The sequence below is a fragment of the Pyrus communis genome, chromosome 1 (genome assembly GCF_041283825.1).
Source record: "Pyrus communis isolate YQ-2024b chromosome 1, ASM4128382v1, whole genome shotgun sequence".
NCBI classification, from domain to species: Eukaryota; Viridiplantae; Streptophyta; class Magnoliopsida; order Rosales; family Rosaceae; genus Pyrus; species Pyrus communis.
Genome location: NC_142565.1, coordinates 5,974,386 through 5,990,826, shown reverse-complemented (window position 1 = coordinate 5,990,826; position 16,441 = coordinate 5,974,386). Strand labels below are relative to the sequence as shown.

Sequence of the window (16,441 nt, the reverse complement as noted above, 5' to 3'; positions counted from 1 at the left end):
TTGGCTTTTTTTTTTTCGTTTAGCTTAAACTAAATCGCATTGCACCGTTTAACGTAAATTGATTGAGTCGTAATTTTGCAATATTAAAATTGATCCAAACATAACTGCACTCACCATACAACTAAGACAAAATGCGTGTTATCACAAAATTTGCTTACTCGAAGTTATAGAAAAACTGAATATAAATGGATATCTTTAACAAACATACAAATAAGACTTGTTATTACGATATGATATTCATCTTTACTTATTAGTACGATGTTTTACATTCAACGTACCTAATTGGCAAGTCGATACTTAATAACTCAATCATTGTGTGCTTTAGTCCGAGTCCAGTGTCGTTGTATATTTATAGATAAAAACTATATTTCAAAATTCAAATCGCAGGACTTGGGGATCTCACTCATAGGTGTGAGCAAGTTTACAGAACCCCGGCCCCATATATCCAAATTCAGATCTTACCGTTATCCTCTGACACAAAAGCGAACGAACAAAAATTCCGACTGAAAATTCGCAATGGCGCTTCTCAACGTCTCCACGTGTTCTTCCGAGCTCCCACCTAAACCCTCCCTCTCTCCCCAGCAAACCCCACCCTTCCCGCCAACACCTCCCTCTCTCCGCCGGCTATCCTGCGCCCCAGGTACACTGAGCACCTCGTCTCCTCCTTCCCTCCGCCCTTCGTCCCCTTTCTCTTATTCATTTTAGCATATTGCGCACTGCGCACACCTCGCGTACGTTGACCAATTCGCTCTGATGATTTCTCACTTTTCAAATTTCTTTCGCAGGTAGTAAACAATCGCCTCGAAGCTTCTGGAAGCTCTCATTGTCGCTGGGCAAGTCCGTTTGCAAGGCGAACCTGATCGCTCTGCTCTCCGCTTCTGTGTTCGTAGCCGATCCTGGACTTGCCTTTAAGGTAAAGTTGTCGTGCCTTGGCCCGTTAGTGCGGAAACAAGATTCAGATTCCCTCACCAAGATATAAACCCACAATTGAACGTAATAAAATACAAGAAATGAAGACATCGAGAAATTTACGAGATTTAGCAAAAACCTACCTACGTTTCCGGAGATATATTACTCTTTACTATGAAAATAACAGTACATGTTACACATGAGTTAAATCGATATAATCCAATCTCAAATTCCTTATACGCCCATTCACAGAATTTTCCCAAGAGCCTCACTCTACCCCTAAGAGTTCTTCCACTAGAATACTTTTCACTCTAGCTCCCTTGATTTTCTCTCACCCGTGCCCATGGTAGAGCCAAATGCTCTCACCATCTCTTTGGATGCTTTCCTGATGCAAGCCTTCTCCCTCGGCAAGCATATCCCAATGCAAGACTACTGCCTTCACTTATAGGCATACACCAGCAATTATGCCAACCACCAAGACCAAAAAGTCTTGAGTTCACATGGCATATATTCAACACTCATTGGTGTATTTGATTTGAAGTTCCACCGTAAAACCAATTGACAATACGGGGAGTAGCTCAAGACCATATAAGCACATAGCAAACCTTGTCCCTCACTGATATGGGACAACTCTCAACTCGCCCTGCACGTGTGGTGGATTTTCAAGCCTACACGTGGACAACAACTGGGTGATGTAGAGTGCGTGTGGCCGTTTGGCTTCACACTAGGACAACCCGCTCTGATACCATGATGAAATTGAGGTCAATTTCACCATAAAACTAATTGACAATATGGGAAGTGGCCCAATACCATATAAGCATATAGCAAACCTTCTCCCTTACCGACGTGGGACAACTCTCAACAGTACCTAGCCTACATATAGAGTGCAACCCTTTTCTCCATCTGCCATGTAATGCATAGAAAAGAAAGAATGCTCAATTGCATGCAATCCCACAAAGTCAAGACCTGCTCCTGCTTCCAACGTTGCTTGTGGCAGTCACAATGTCTTCCCTTGAACGAAGACTTCCATGCCACAACCGAAAGCAAAACACAAAGTCACAAATGGCTGCTGCCATTTCCTTGTAGCATTCACAAAGTTACACTTACAAAATTGTTGCCAACTCATAAATATATGAGCCAAACACAACAAAAGCTTCAATCCTGAATGCCAGTATTCTGTTTGGTTCCCGAGAAAGTGACGGGAAATAAATCAATGGGCTTAAATATCGTCTCGTTGTTGATGAAAGCGTGGAGGTCCGTACGGTTCGGAGGTGACTAGGGGCCAGGACCTCACTGGCAAGGGCTTTAGCGGCAAGACCTTGATCAAGCAAGACTTCAAAACCGTCCAAAATCAATCGATTTTGTGAAACGTTTAAGTGTTTGATGTTTATTGCATTCGAAGATTTTGAAATTTTGTGTGTTGATTTTGTTGCAGTCGATATTGAGGCAAGCGAATTTCAAAGGCACCAAGTTTTTAGGTGCTAGCTTCTTTGATGCTGATTTAACAGGTACATTTGTTTTCAATAATTTATTAACACAAATGCTGTAATCTTCGATTGACGTTGGTACGTGTTGCAAATGTTTAGGAAGGACAAGGAAGAAGGAATGTTTCATATATGCATTGGCTCGAATTACAGATTTTTATGTATCTGATATGCAGAAAAAGACCGTGGTTTATTCGTTGTTATATTTACTCTGATATTGTTTCTCCTGGGGCTGATCTTTCTGATGCAGATCTAAGAGCTGTGGACTTTTCCTTGGCCAATGTGACAAAGGTGAAGTTTGATGGAACATTTAATTTACATTCTGATTAATAAGAATCCTAATTTAGATGCTCCGCTGTCAGTTTCGTTGGTAAATGGTGAAATTTGCAGATAGAGGGATAGACTGGAATTTTCAGTATCATACTAATATGTGTGGACAATGTGTCCGAAGCTCCCATTTCCGGGACTTATGGGACACCTACCACGCCTTGAGCAAATTTTCAGTTGGAAGCTCCTGCGGTGTTGTCCTTTTTAATGATATTATGGAAGAAGTTTCATGCTTGTTCGGGTTTTCTAAGATCAGGCTCTGGTTTACTTATGACACGAGTATCCATGTTCTATGTAAATGCTGAACATGACTAGGGGACCTGTAAATCCTTTCCCTTCAAGCTAGCAGGTTCACCATTCTTCGTTAATCCGTGGTCACTTAGTGCCATGATACTTATTGTTGTTTTGGAGATGCGCTGAGAATGTAATTGGTAGATCTTTCTGATCAAGTTAACAGAAGTATCTTGAGGTACAATTTGTACAAAATAGCTAAACATGTCAGTCTATGTGACAAGGCTAAACTTCAGATTCATTAATTGAAACTGCTTTTCTCTACCAGTTCAGCCAAACCTTATAATGATCAAGATTTCCCATTTATGAAAGTTTTGTTAGTTTTCACCCCCGAGTGTAGTTGCTTCCTCGTCCCTTGGCCCCAGAGTTCAAATGTTCAAGGAAAAAGAGTGAAGAAATTTATATCCTAATGTTCTAAGTTCTAACTTCTCACTCACACATGTACCACTTCTGCAGGCAAATCTGAGCAACGCTAACTTGGAAGGTGCAGTTGCCACAGGCAACACATATTTCAAAGGGTCAAATAAATGTCACGGGTGCAGGTATGTAGAAATTTGCTTAATGCTAACATTGTTCATAGCTTGACTTAACACTTTCCACTAGGGGATTTCATCTCTAGGTTTACCATTTACTCCAATCTGTGAGAGCTAATTGCAATACTACAGTGAAAAATAGACGGTTAAAAAAAAGATAAGCTTTTCTTCTCGGTGTACTATATAGTTCTCTCTCCGGTCTCCAGAGTAGCTTCAGTTTTCTTTGGCTAGTTTCCGCAGAAAATAAAAGGTAGTGGAATGTTTCCTTTTCCTTGGTGCGAACCAAGCATAGAGTTAATATTTTCTAGGCGGTGTTACTTACAATCCAGTGAACTGAATCAATTTTGCATAATTTTCCTTCTTTGTCGACAGACTTCACAGATGTTCCTTTGGGAGAAAGATCAACGTGAATATTTTTGCAAAGTTGCCGGTAAGAATAAAAGATACTTTATATCCATGCATTTATCTTCACAAATCTGCTCCATTTTACAAGCAGCTGTTGTGTTAACAGGGTGAATCCGACAACTGGAAATCCAATACGCGAAACCTTGCTCTGCAATTAATAGATGTATACATGAGCACACACAACAATTGTATGGTATGTAAGTAATTGTCCCTTCCATTTTTTCAGATGTATACATGAACGCGCACAACTATTTCCAGGCAGGTACAATCTAAAATAAACACTTGTATCGTTTCTTTTTCTGTACCTTTTACCTGGTATTGCCTATTACATTCACTGAAATTTCGGTTGTGTGTTAATGATCATTGTCGGAGGCTGATCAGTCCGCTGAACTCTTACCTGTTCATTGTTTCTTCAGACTCCATGGACAAGTAGACCATTATTGGCCTCAGCTTTCACCAGGTATTACGTCTTAATTTATCGCTTAATTTGTTCAGTGAGATCATCATATTATGCTTTTGCGTCTTAACTCATCGCTTTTATCCAAATAGATTAGCTCCACTGAGAGATTAGCAAATAGCAAACCACATTAAACATGTTAACCCAATGTGCTTAGTGTAGTGATGATATTCAACTGATCCACAACGTTTGATCAATTCCAGTCTGTTTTGCTTTGAATATATTAATTCCCCATTAGTACTTAATCAACCTCCTATCATTACAAATTGTAAACTTTCCCTCGGTCATAATAGCTCCACTGCCTTTTTACCTTTCCCTTTCCCTCCTTTTTTGGTTGCTTTGTCCGTAGACCTTTCAAAACCACCAAATATGCTTTCAACCTTTCCTTTTCAAATTTTTCTTTATTTTTCACCCTTCGAGTAGACAAATGCAATGAGTTTTGGAGTGGATGGGAAAGTTGTGGATTTATCGTACCCTTCTTCATTTGCTAGTGCGGCTGCTTTCAGGCCATTTGGTGTGTATCGCTACAATTGGTCAAGTTGCAAGTGCAATTTTAACTCTTGTTGATATGAGCCTAGTGCTTCCTCTACCACCACTGAAACTAAAAAGCCACCCCCATCAAACTTTGAAAAATTGACACATCACTCACATGTATAAGGAAAGAGAAAAATGACACGAAGTCGTCGACTAATTATTGTGCAAATTATGAGTCCGTTGGATATATCAGATACGTCGTTCATCATTTGTTAAGCACAAGTAGACTAAGTATATCAAGTGACTACATTTTATTAGTATGCAATAATTTTGCGTTATATGTGTGAACTAATCTAAGCCTTCGTATTATTGCTTGAGTAGTTACATAAGTGGACCGGCTGAATGGATCTATATGAGTAGTACGCTAATAAGGACCCCCGGGGGGGGGGGGGGGGGGCAAACCAAAAAAGTGGCCTCTATAGTGCAGCATTGCATAATTTCCTAAACATCTACATAGTAATTGACTCCTTGGGTTTGCATGCCCTAATCCTAAGCCCCATGCCTCCATTCTTTATGCTTCCTCGGTTCTTAATCTCACAGCACTGTCTTCGTGGAGCCTCTTCCTACAAAAAATACAACCTTTAATTAGGCCACTAAATTAAGCTCAAAAGACATGCACTAATCCAATGTGCTATACGATTAGGCCAGTATTATAAGCTAATCATATCGTACTAAAACGTATTATACGTATACGTAATTGATTTATGATACTGTCACAACGACGTCCTAATGCAAAGAAGCTTTCCTTGTGTAACACTCAACACATACGTAGGACCCATATGTATGAAAAAGGAATACTCATTTGTGAAAAGAGTTAGGGTTTACCTTTGTCCAATAGTGAGGGTCCATCTTCTCTGAGGAGACTACAATCCTCTGCACTGCCATTGCATGGGCATACTCTTTTTTCTTACATTGGTTCCCCTCATTGGCCATAAACCTCTTGTAAATAGTCACAATCCCACTCTTGCCGACAACAACCTGCTCCAAGAAGTAAATGATGGGCTGCTGACACGGGTCGGAACTCACGGGTCGGGTATTGAACGTGAAAGGTCCATTACTCCAGCTCCTCCACGTCTTGAACGTCTGCAACGGCATCTGAAGATCCATAGCTCCGATCAATGACGGGTAAAGCTGAATGGTATAGCCCCATGAAACGGACATTGACCATTTACGCCGGTGATCGTAGCAAAAGCTCTGTTGTAGGATCCGGCCCGGGTCGACCCGGTATGCACGAAGAAGGGATTTGAGTGAGTCTAAATGGGTCTGGTCTGGGAACATGGGTTTCATGGAGTCCAGATGGTGAAGTGACACAAGTGGTGCCAATGGGTGCGCTGCTAAGACACCATAGGGGTCCCCTCTGATATCGTACTGAAAAATTACAAAATACCAAACGGGTCACATTCATATTCTATAGTCAACAAAAAAATCCAGTAAGATTTTTTACTGACAAAATATTGACGGAACAATGTATTGTGACCGAGTATTACTAGACCAAATAACCGGACTTCAGAATAGATTATGCGTCCCATACAAGATGGGTTTCTTAAAACCTAACAACCTCAATTTCGACCATAAAATTATGCTGGTGAAAGCTACTACAGCCTTATCAAAGACTCACCCACCAACCATCTTGCGTAAATGGTTGGAGGAATTTAAATGGTGCGAGATCATGCCCATGATCTATGGACGAAGGATTTTTGAGTCAAACTTGGTAACGTGAGTAGTACGCAAGGACAAAGATGACCCGTTATTTTCACCGGAGCCACCAAAGAAACCTCCAAAACATTTTCACAGTCAGTATCACATGTACGAACGATTAACTTCTTGTTACGGTCAGTGTCTTACGAGATAAACTTACACATATCAAATATACGATTATCTCTATTTCAAACCTACATAAATTTTTTACTTTTTTCACGTGCTAATGCATAAACGATAATACAAGTGGTACATCATATGTTTTAATAGGAATGGTGAGAAATTTTATTTTTCAAGTTATTAACATTTTAGCACACATATTCCTTCATTTGTTTAATAACACGTAATGTACCATTTCGTATATCAATCACATTGAAAAATCTATAACCCTAGTGCGATGGTACGAGACTGGTATAAGATATCGGTGTATAAAACTACGAAATTTCCTCAATCTGGCACACTTTACACCTGGCAGGTGGGAGCATAGCTACCAAACTTTTTCCAATAGCATGGCGCCATAAACGCCACAAAACAGGTGTGGTAAACGGTACATATTCCAAGTCTATCGAAGGCAACTGCTTGCTTAAAGACAGAGGAGAGAGATTTAGGCCACCAACGCTAATCTTTGTCACAATCAATTAAAAGAATATTCATTAAAGTAAATCCTGTGAAGAAAAAAAAAAAATGCAAATTCAAGGACACGTATTCAACTTTTTGCTATGAGACACGACAATCCAAACACATGCATGCAGCTTTTTAAAATCGTCAGGATCTCTTTCGTCAAGGAGATTTGGAGATTTAATCATGTAATTCAGACTTTTAAAATTTCATCTATAGATTTACATGTATTGACGTCAAAGAGATTTGGAGATTTAATCATGTGATTCAGACCTTTAAAATTTCATCTAACGATTTACATGTACTGACCCTTTAAAAATTATAATAATTTTTTATTGTTGAATAAAATTTTAAAAATCCAAATCATTTGATGAAAAGATCTCTTCCCTTTAAAATCAAATATTATTCATACAGAGTAACTATAAAACCTACCAACAGTAACATCGCATTGCAGGCATGCTTTGCCACGTGTCATGATAATAATATTATACTTTAGGACCTTAAAATAAACAAGGACCTTAAAGTAAACAATAATATAGTTTAGGACCTTAATATAAACAATGATATAGTTTAGGAACAATAAGAAAATTTACACCATTCTAAACCTAGTACGTTTTGTCACATTTGTATAAGAATAAGATTACTAAATTTGTTTTCAGTTTCGAGTCAACCGTGTCTAGTACGATTTTTTATACGAATAAGCTATATGAAGATATAAATAAATTAAAATCAGGCGTAAGTCGTGACGTTTACTAACAATAAATTTTTCTGCGTTTTTGTTGTTAATTTTTTACGTAGGGTTTTAGTCTTTCTAAATACAAAGAGAATTATTGCTTCACCAATAAAAATCAGCTTTAATCATTTCAAATTTTCCGAAAAATTTGACTCTTGAGTCAATTAATTCAAACCATTTTTGTATTATGATTGACGAGGTTAGGTGGCAGCTCACCATTTGGTCCTCCAACACAAATTTCAAAACCCCTTCCTCTACTCCACACACGTGGCGCGAACCCAATGACCCGCCCACATTTGCCGTTAAAAATGCGTCACGAACAAAACCAAAAACTGTTGACCCACCACCTCCGTATTCCGCCACCCTTTCCCCTAGCTGCTAAGTAAAACAACCAAACGCCGCTACGTGTAACCAAAAAACAAAGCAAGAAAAGTATCGACGTACCTGGTGGAACCCACCGTGTTTAGTGAGCGGTACACCCATCTCGCTGACGCAGGCCCACACCCGCTGATCGGAACCGTAGAAATTGTAGTACCTCTCCAGACAGCCGTCCATCATTTCGACCAGCCGCGCCGCGAGCGGGTAGCTGATCGCGAACCCGCCGCCGCCAAACGCCATGTCGTACGCGTGCATCTCGTCCTGCTCCACGCTCTCCGAGTTCCCGCCAATGTAGTACATCCGGTCATGGTCGTACCTCGCCAGCACCGAAACCAGGTTCTCGGTGAAAAACACCGTGTCGTCGTCCCCCATCACGAACCACCGCACGTTGGGCAGCCCGACTTTAAAGCTCTCGTACACAATCCGCGCGATACGAACTGCCGATTGCGAACTCGAGTACCTGAAGCGGGTCCAGTCCTCCGACACTCGGTACGGAATCGAACCGGAGAAGTCCGTTTCTTTTTCAGGTTTCGCGTCCAGCCATACGAAACCGCGGGTTGTGTTGGGGTCCCACCAGAGTTCCCCTGACCGGCTCCGGTCGTGCCAAGTGGTGAGGGAGGCGCCGATGCCGAAGAGAATGTGGGAGATGCTGGTGGGTTCTGGTTTGGGTCCGGGTTCTGGTTGGGGTCCGGGTCCAGGAGCCACCAAGTCGGTTCGGGTCGGGGCGAAGTCCGGCACGGGTAACCAGTGTGATTTGGTGTAGAAGGCGGAGAAGAGCGCGAGTGAAATCGACGCCAGGAGGCATAGGAGGAGGCCCATGCGCAAGCAGAGGGCCAAGTAGTAGCCGGTTTTTTCTGGGAATGCGAACAAGTTGGAAGCTTTGAGCTTGTCCAGCCCAGTCGGACTCGTTTTCTGCATTTTTTTTCTCACTTTTACCCAAAACCCCCTGCACAAGTTCTAATTTCGACTCCGGACGTCCCCGGGGAATTGGGTATTTATGAAATTGCCCCGAACGAACTGCAGAAAAATCTCTCATGTACGCCCAAACCTAGAAATTCTCCGGTATCAGAGAGCTTCTGGTTGAGAGGAGATGAAAGGGTCAGGGTAGGAGGAGAAGTGGGAATGATCGGCACAATGATAAGGCGTAAGAAAAAATAGTAAGAACAACAGGGTTTTGGAGAGAGAAAGTATGGGGAAATGGTTGTGGCCTTGTGGGACGAAGAAAGAAGAAAATATATGGAGGAGGAGTGAGAAAGCTGGCTTTTACTGTTTACAGTTTTACAGAGATGGGATAACTGGGCGTGGTTAATTTCTGCTGGCAGAGGTAACTATTTGCACGCAATTTTAGAGGTGTCGTTCGTTTGCCTTCGAATTTTTTGATATGTGTAAATATTGTAAATATGGAAAATATTAGATGCGGAGGGAAAATATATAGAAATATGTACAGTATATATATTCCGCTTTAGATATTTTATTTTGTTTTTATGAAGGATAATCAATTCGGATTTCATAAGATTTAAAAAGATTTTGTTAAGTGATAGATTTCAAATGATTGTAGAATCTTTACAACTTTCAAATGGATTTTCAAGCATTTATGGATTTTGATTAATATTTGAATGGGTTTTGAGAAATTTCTTGTCATTTAAAGAATTATTTTTTAAATAAAAAATAAAGATTAAAAAATAAATAAATAAACTTGAAAAAAAAAATTTAAGAACTTTACCCAGTTCTCCCTATCCTCCATGTCTTCCCAATGCGCAATTCTCCCTGACGAATTCCACCCATTAATTTAAAATACCTTGCCATCCAATGTAAAATGCCCATTCTCCCAATCCTTCATGTTTTCCGGATGCCAAGTTCTCCTAACCCTTAATTTAAAATGCCTAGTTCTTCCAATACTGTAAATACGTTCACTCCTATGTAAATAGGAAAACAATCTTAGTATTAGCAATGAATGCGTAGATTACCTCGTCAGGGAGGGATGCAGTGGATAATTAGCTTGATTTACCTTTGCGTGTTATACACCTCCAAAAAGAGAGAAAGAATCTTGGTTGCAGAGTGGAGAAAGAAAGAAAGCTTGATTGCAGAGTGGAAATTATTACCCTATCCATTGAAATTATTTGATTTGCCTTTGTCCATTTCATTGAAAAAGAGAGAAAGAATCTCGGTTGCATAGTGGATAATTAGCAGGTAAGATCAAATATTTTCAATGAAATGGGAAGAGAGTAAGAAAGAAAGTTCGGTTGTAGAGGGTGTATTCAATTGAGAATTTAAGAGAATTTACTGAATTTATAAATCCATGGATTTTTATGAAGTTTAATTGATTTTTAGAGATTCCATATAAAATTTTGATCCAATTCCCTCCAAATCTCTTGGGGAGAGGTGAGATTTGTGGATGCTAAAATACACTACGAAATCTCTTCAATTCCCTCTAATTCCTCAATTTTCTCAAATTCTTTAAAATCAATTTCTAATTTAATACATCTGCAATGTTATAAACTTATTTAAAATCATACTTGAATACATCCGGATTTCTAAGGATTTAAATAAACTATCTTAAAATTCTAATTGAATACACCTTGAATTTCAGAGAATCACTTAAAATCTTGATTGAATACGCCTAGATTCATTAAAAGAATTAAAATTCTTCAAAATCCCAATTGAATACACCCCCATAGAGTGGAGAGAGAGAGAGAGAAAAAAAATCAAAGGGGGTTAGAAAGAAATCCTGGGGGTAGATGTAGGATTCTTTATAGTCTTTTTCAAGCTTACCATTTCTTCTCAAATCCTACAAAATCACTCATTCAATGAAATCCTTCAAAATTCATAAAAAATTTAATACATATAGATTTGCATATACTCAATAAAAATCCTTTAAAATCCTACTTGACTACATCAGGATTCTAAAATCCTTTAAAATCCTTTAGTTGACTACATCTGTATTTGAATGGACTCTCTTAAATTCTTTTGAAATCCTAGTTGACTACACCTAGATTCTAAAGTCTTTTAAAATCCTTTAAAATCTATCTAAATCCTTATTTGACTACACCCCCTTGTCCTGTTCTTAGGGTTTGTAATTAATTGGTAAATAAGTTTGTACTTTAGCAATTTTGTCGAGGGAATTGTGGTTCCTATTTCAAAGAAATCGTCATGCATTATTTCATGACGATTTTTTATAGTTGCGAGTTAAAACTGCAAATTTAACATAATAACATGAGTCAGCGAAAATAAAAAGTTACGTAGAATAAGCAACCGGCATTCATGGACATGGACATTCTTTTGAGAGAAAATACAGCATATGACATACATTTTGACTTTTAAATGTTAAGAGTCAATTTCTTGGTTTAAACATTATTACTATCAAGCGGCCGAGATCCGCATGATACTTTGAAGTTTTAACCATCATTAGTCATTACTCATGTGGGTCACTTATCAAGCATTTTGAGCACACATGAATCAAATTCGTTTTATGCACCATTGGAATCACCCATTAGTTAGTGACTAAGCCTCAATATTGTCGCTTTTGATGGAAGTTATTTATGTTCGCATGTTTGTGAACGACTCCAAAAAAACGTAAAATGAATCTCGGTGTAGCAATAAACGTTGAACGACTTAAGTTATGAGTTTGGTATCAATCCTGTGAAATTTCATAGGTCCATGCATTGTCCATTATCAATATCACTGATAATTTAACCACCTATTATTTAGTATCGAGTTTTATCGTAAAAAACCTTGGTAGTATTAGGTGTGAAAACTTTAAATATTAATTGTATAAAATTTTATCATATAACCGATGTGGATCGTATTCTCCAACATGCCCCCTTTGCCCTCACGAGTGACCCTTCATAGGGTCGCAAGGGAAACCAATTCCCACATCAGAAGCTAGTTAAGTCATTATACCAGAGCTAACACAACTTTTTGAGAGCCTGATCATCATTCAAGTACTAGGGGCAAAGCAACTTTTCAAAGCCCAATTATTTAATATCTTTGAGTTTGAGTTAGCGCAACTTTTCGTAATCCCAACTTAAGGAGGCAAATTCGAGCTTAGCAAATTAGGCCCAAGACATGTCGAAAAAATAGTTTGCTCTGGTAACATGTGAAACTTTATAGGCCTAAGCAAGATCCACCACCAATATCATCGATATTGTCTCAACTTAACCACCTATTATTATGTATTGAGTTTTACCACGAAAGGTCTCGGTGATACCAAGACTGGAAACTCTCATATATTAATTGTATATAATTTTGTCATATGACCAATGTGAGATCCTATTCTCCAACAAATCCAACCAATTTGAAAGATTTTTAATGGATTTTCTTTTACATTAGAGGTTGATGGAGTCTGTAGTGTACTACCCTCATCACCCACCCAACACAGCAGGTCTTTAATTCTTAGTAAAAAAGTGATTTGATGAAGAGAGAGAATGCCAACTCGTTGCTAGCGGGAATTTTTTTTTATTGTGATAGGAACACGGATAGTATATCATGCATTTTTATGTAAGTGATGGAAAATTTTATTTTTAAATTATTAACTTTTTAACACATATATCTCACAATTTATATAATAACACGTAGCATCTAATCAAGTTGAAAAATCTCTCGTTGCTAGTTCTTCTTTTGTTCTTTTTCCCAGCAACAAACCCTTTTACTTTATTAGGTGTTTAGGACGACGGACCCCCAACTAAATGGAATCATGTGGGAAGGTGATTATGGTCTAATTAATTGTTTCTATGATTAAAATATAAGGAACTTTAAGGAAAAGTTTCGGTACTATTAACTTTAACGAAAAATCATATTTTTATACTAAAAATTCAATTTTGTTACTATTCATTTCACCCTTTATTTTGTCCTTATCGTTAAAACTCAAAATTTTCAAATCATTTTCATTAATTTTCCTTAAAATTATAATGGTTTTGTATTTGTCAGAGTTAACAAAGCACTCACTCAAGCACCAAGGTTTTCTTCAGAAAAGGGGACCAGCAGGTCACGACCACATCAATCCATCATTTGGAGAAAAGAAAGATTTACATAAGCGTTTTAGCTTTTTCCCAACCACTATCGTATTATTCACAAAAGCGTTTCAGTGAAATTGTTTGGTCTGAGGTGCGAAGAAGTGTATTGACATTTATTTGATTGGTAATCTATATGTAGCCTTGTCCCCGTGGGCCATGACACTTTGGGTCCACTCCGGCACCGTGGACTTGATTTCGGGTGTAGGATGTACAGAGTTGTCTAAATAAAATAATTAAAAATTCTTGTAAGAACTGATAAGGATGTGCACTAGTCACTTGTAAGGACTAATAAATGTAGAGCACTTTCACCCACATGTGAAACTTAATAATCATGTGTTTTACATTATGATTAGTTACGTACTCTTAAGATTTCAACCTTAATATTCGTCATGATATCATAACATGTTCACCCATATGTAAAATGCGAAACTTAGCAACCACGCATACTTTACGTCAACCAGTTAAATGGTTTTAAGATCGATAGCTCAATTCATTCACGTTATCAGGGTGTGTTCGACTAAACGTGAAGCCCAACAACCAAATGTAACAAATCAATTGTTTAAACAAAGGTCTAATTATATAAATAGCGCATGTAGTGATAGAATCTTCGAAATATATTTACCATGGTTTTAAAAAAAAAAAAATTAAGAATCAAATCCTTGGGATGAACTGTTTAATCACTAACAAATTTTATCACCAGAGTTTAAATCTTAATTGTTTTACTATTGAAATTATAATCCGATTATCCTATCATCACGATGACCATTTATCCATTTATTCAAAACACCTCCTATTTGTTATCAAAGATGGAAAACTCTTCCCTTTCTTGCCTGGTCATTTCAATATGGAACAATCATTATGCTGCAGTTTATGCAATGCAGCCCGTCTAAAAATGTACCACCAAACCGGACCCAATGACTTAAAAGGTTATGGTCCTTCAGTTTGGGCCCTCTTTTCAGGTCCTAACGATCCATGTGCAGCACCACGTTCTATTGTCTAGCCATGGATGGCAAAAGGGAAGTTATTTTATACAGGCTTCTTTTTATTTACGTTTTTTTCGTTTGATTTATTCAACTAAAATCACATTAAAAGAAAATGAGCAAAGTGCGTAGAAGGAGATAAGGAGTTCGTGAAAATCATTTCTCATTGCAAAAGTGTCTCGACAATGATTAGAAATTATCTACGAACTATACATATGGGACTGAATTCTATATTTACTACGTTTCTATGCTGTTTTTTTTTTTCTTCCAAATATGAATTTAATTAAGTTGGATAAAACACTGTGTTATGTTTAAGCTCAAATTTCCTCTATGTAGTTTAGATGAATATATAGTATATTTATTCTTTCATTGTCAATAAAACCCCATTTATTTAAAAGAAAAAAAAGAGAAAAAAATAAAGACAAATTTTAAAATTATATTATTGATTTCTTGGGCCACTGGCATGTTGAAGAAGCCCAAATTATCTGGTAATATAGTCCACAACAAGAACAAATAAACAAGTCACAAGTGGCTTTTTACTATGGTGGTGAAAATGTGTTGAGTCATTGCATGATGGCGTGAATTCAAACCCTGTCGGTGGCTAACCTAACATTTAATCTAACTAAATTTATTGTTTGACAAAAAAAAAAAACAAAAAACAACACTTTCATAAATCTTCAAGGTTAGGGGATGGAGATTTCAGCTAAATCACACAATGAGCAACCTAAGTTGATATCTAATTTATCATCCACGAGATTTGAACATAAGACCTCTCACTTATAAATGAAAAGGAATACTACCAGATTATAGTACTGAGTGCATTGTTTAATGGGATAATAAGTATGACGATTATATATTGATTAGTGTCAATTTGAACTTATAGTTTGGGCTTATATTTAAAGTTAATTAGCATGACAATTAAATATAATTAAAGTTAATTAGTATTTCGATTAAATATTGATTAGTGTCAATTTGAACTTGTAGTTTTAATTATTTTTCAAATGCATTTTAAGGTGAATTCATCCTTCATGTGCGGACACCCAATACAAGTTAGCAGTATTTGCTTTTTCCATTGACCTTATTAGATATTGCATGTCTTTGTTTTTAGGGTAACAACCTCTTAACTTATTTCCAATTCTTTTAATAATCCAAAAACCTCTTATAAGCATATCTCATGTTAGATCCTAAACACAATTACTATACTTCTCATGTTATATTAACAAGGGAAGACAGCTACAAGAAATATAATAAGTAAAAAACTACAAAAAAAAAAAAAAAAAAAAAAAGTTACGGCCTCGTGATATTTGTGTCCTTAATTAGTTCTTATGAGAGACAGTAGAAAATGGTTGCGTTGGACGATCTTAAAATTGTGCCATACTGATTTTTATTTTTCTTAACTATCGAGATTGGCAGAGAGAGAATCGAACATGGTAATGCTATCGATTGGTTTTACTCTTGATTACGGTCCATTATTAATTACTTGGAGTCGTTTACTATAGGTTTATAATAGAAAACGAATTATACCTGAACTAGAATATAGAACCTATTTGGAAGTGCTTTTAAAATGACTTAAAGCGCTTTGAAGCCAATCCTTAGTCAAAATGCAAGTGAATCCTAAAAGAGTACTTGAAGAACTTCCTACAAGAAACACCAATTTATGTGTTTTATGTAGAAAACACTTCAAGTGTTTTTGAAACTCAAAAACACTTTAACCAAATATACTTTTTTAACCATTTTAAAAGTAATCCTAAATAAATCCTAATATTTATACTACATGAATTACTCAATTCAAACGTCCTTACTTATTTAAACTAGTGCTTACTTCTTCTTTTAGTCCCCAGGTGTCACGCCATATATACGAGTCTATGACTGGATTTTATCTCAGTCGGCACATAGAATATTAAAGTTACAGATCTCTAAATAATAGGTTATTCTTAATTAAAAAGGTTTATTTATAATTATTTCCTTGTTGTCTTGTAATCAAAGTCATAAATATCAGACGATTACCGGGATCTCATTCAAATTTTCTTGTTCCACAAGTTGAGAATGAAGACATTTTAGATAGAATCCTACAAGTAGGAG

General features: G+C 37.3%; 2 protein-coding genes across 3 annotated transcripts; one reads left to right on the top strand and one right to left on the bottom strand.

The window, feature by feature from the left end:
• Positions 1 to 1,959: 1,959 nt before the first annotated feature.
• Positions 1,960 to 5,336, top strand: LOC137719496 (uncharacterized). Of its 2 annotated transcripts, XM_088694651.1 has the most exons (4): positions 1,960 to 2,684; positions 3,468 to 3,553; positions 3,917 to 3,974; positions 4,056 to 5,336. In XM_088694651.1, exons 1-4 carry the CDS (start codon positions 2,526 to 2,528, stop codon positions 4,152 to 4,154), a joined length of 402 nt encoding a protein of 133 aa, XP_088550777.1. In that variant the 5' UTR covers positions 1,960 to 2,525; the 3' UTR covers positions 4,155 to 5,336. The 2 variants fall into 2 exon arrangements, 1 of the variants encoding a protein (XP_088550777.1); XR_015962867.1 differs by lacking the exon at positions 3,917 to 3,974 and having other exon boundaries at positions 1,964 to 2,684.
• On the bottom strand, positions 5,098 to 9,737 carry LOC137720982 (uncharacterized). Its single transcript, XM_068460111.2, has 3 exons — positions 8,434 to 9,737; positions 5,766 to 6,308; positions 5,098 to 5,503 (listed from the first exon to the last, which is right to left on the bottom strand). Exons 1-3 carry the CDS (start codon positions 9,283 to 9,285, stop codon positions 5,390 to 5,392), a joined length of 1,509 nt encoding a protein of 502 aa, XP_068316212.2. The 5' UTR covers positions 9,286 to 9,737; the 3' UTR covers positions 5,098 to 5,389.
• Between the last annotated feature and the right edge of the window lie 6,704 nt (positions 9,738 to 16,441).